Source organism: Suricata suricatta, chromosome 16 (genome assembly GCF_006229205.1).
Source record: "Suricata suricatta isolate VVHF042 chromosome 16, meerkat_22Aug2017_6uvM2_HiC, whole genome shotgun sequence".
In the NCBI taxonomy this organism is placed as follows: domain Eukaryota; kingdom Metazoa; phylum Chordata; class Mammalia; order Carnivora; family Herpestidae; genus Suricata; species Suricata suricatta.
In genome coordinates, this window is record NC_043715.1 from 59096489 (window position 1) to 59097787 (window position 1299).

At 61.8% G+C, this 1299-nt stretch overlaps 1 protein-coding gene across 1 annotated transcript in view; it reads left to right on the forward strand.

Moving 5' to 3' along the window:
• Nucleotides 1–226: 226 nt before the first annotated feature.
• ZNF324 (zinc finger protein 324) overlaps nt 227–1299 on the forward strand; it is a 19853-nt gene continuing 18780 nt past the window's right edge. Inside the window, exon 1 of the mRNA XM_029926441.1 lies at nt 227–1100. Coding sequence (XP_029782301.1) covers nt 527–1100 — 574 coding nt within the window. The 5' untranslated portion in view covers nt 227–526. The remainder of the gene's footprint in view (nt 1101–1299) is intronic.

Here is a 1299-nt window from a genome sequence, read left to right on the forward strand (position 1 = left end):
TGCTCTTTCCAGGCACTGGGGCACAGCCTCTTCTACCAGGACTCTCCTGCCCCCGCCCTCGTGGGGCTGGCCATGCTAGGGGAGAGCAGTGGGTCCGTAGGGTTCGTGAGTAAAGCCTATGGGATTAGGTAGCCTCAAGCAAAAGGCCTGCCCACTTGGTCTGCCCAGATCACCCTCTCTGGGCCAGGGTGACCCAGTATATACCATTTTTCTGCCTTCAGCTTCCTGTCATCTGGCAAACAACAAGGTTGTTCCTGAAGAAGCGGCATTGCCAGGGTCCTTCCGGAATGGCTCCCCTCCAGCACCTTCCTTCACTGGCACCAGTGACCGTGGGAAAAAGTCATTGGGTTGGCCAGGCACTCCCCTCTCTCAGGAGAAAAAGTCCACAGGGGTGTCAGTCATCTATTGGGAAAGGCTCCTTCTAGGCCCTGGCAGCGGGGAGGCCAGTGTCAGTCTGCGGTTAACCTCTCCCCTGAGGACTCCTGAGGACAGCCCACCTAAGGAGAAAGCCCTGGTGACCCGCCCCATGCCAGGCAAGCAACAGGGGCCATGTGAGGACCAGAAGCCATTTGTTCAGGATGCCACTGGAAGAGCCTTCCCCAATATTCCAGAATTTGAGGCTGGACTCACCTCTGGGGAAAGAGAAAAGGGTGTAACTAGCCACAAGCCTCATGGACTCCCTGGTAGCCAAGAGCCCCGTACCTGGGATCATCTGGGCAACGCCCTCCACACAAACTCTGGCTTCCTTCCCGGGGAGAAGCCCTTCGAATGCAGGGCGTGCAACAAAGTGTTTGTGAAGAGCTCAGACCTGCTCAAGCACCTGCGCACCCACACGGGGGAGCGGCCGTACGAATGCTCGCAGTGCGGCAAGGCCTTCAGCCAGACCTCACACCTGACGCAGCACCAGCGCATCCACAGCGGTGAGACACCCTACGCGTGCCTGGCCTGCGGCAAGGCCTTCCGGCACAGCTCCTCGCTGGTGCGGCACCAGCGCATCCACACCGCCGAGAAGTCGTTCCGCTGCAGCGAGTGCGGCAAGGCCTTCAGCCACGGCTCCAACCTCAGCCAGCACCGCAAGATCCACGCCGGCGGGCGGCCCTACGCGTGCGCCCAGTGTGGCCGCCGTTTCTGCCGCAACTCGCACCTGATCCAGCACGAGCGCACGCACACGGGCGAGAAGCCGTACACCTGCGCCCTGTGCGGCGCCGCCTTCAGCCAGGGCTCCTCGCTCTTCAAGCACCAGCGCGTGCACACGGGCGAGAAGCCCTTCGCCTGCACGCAGTGTGGCCGCGCCTTCAG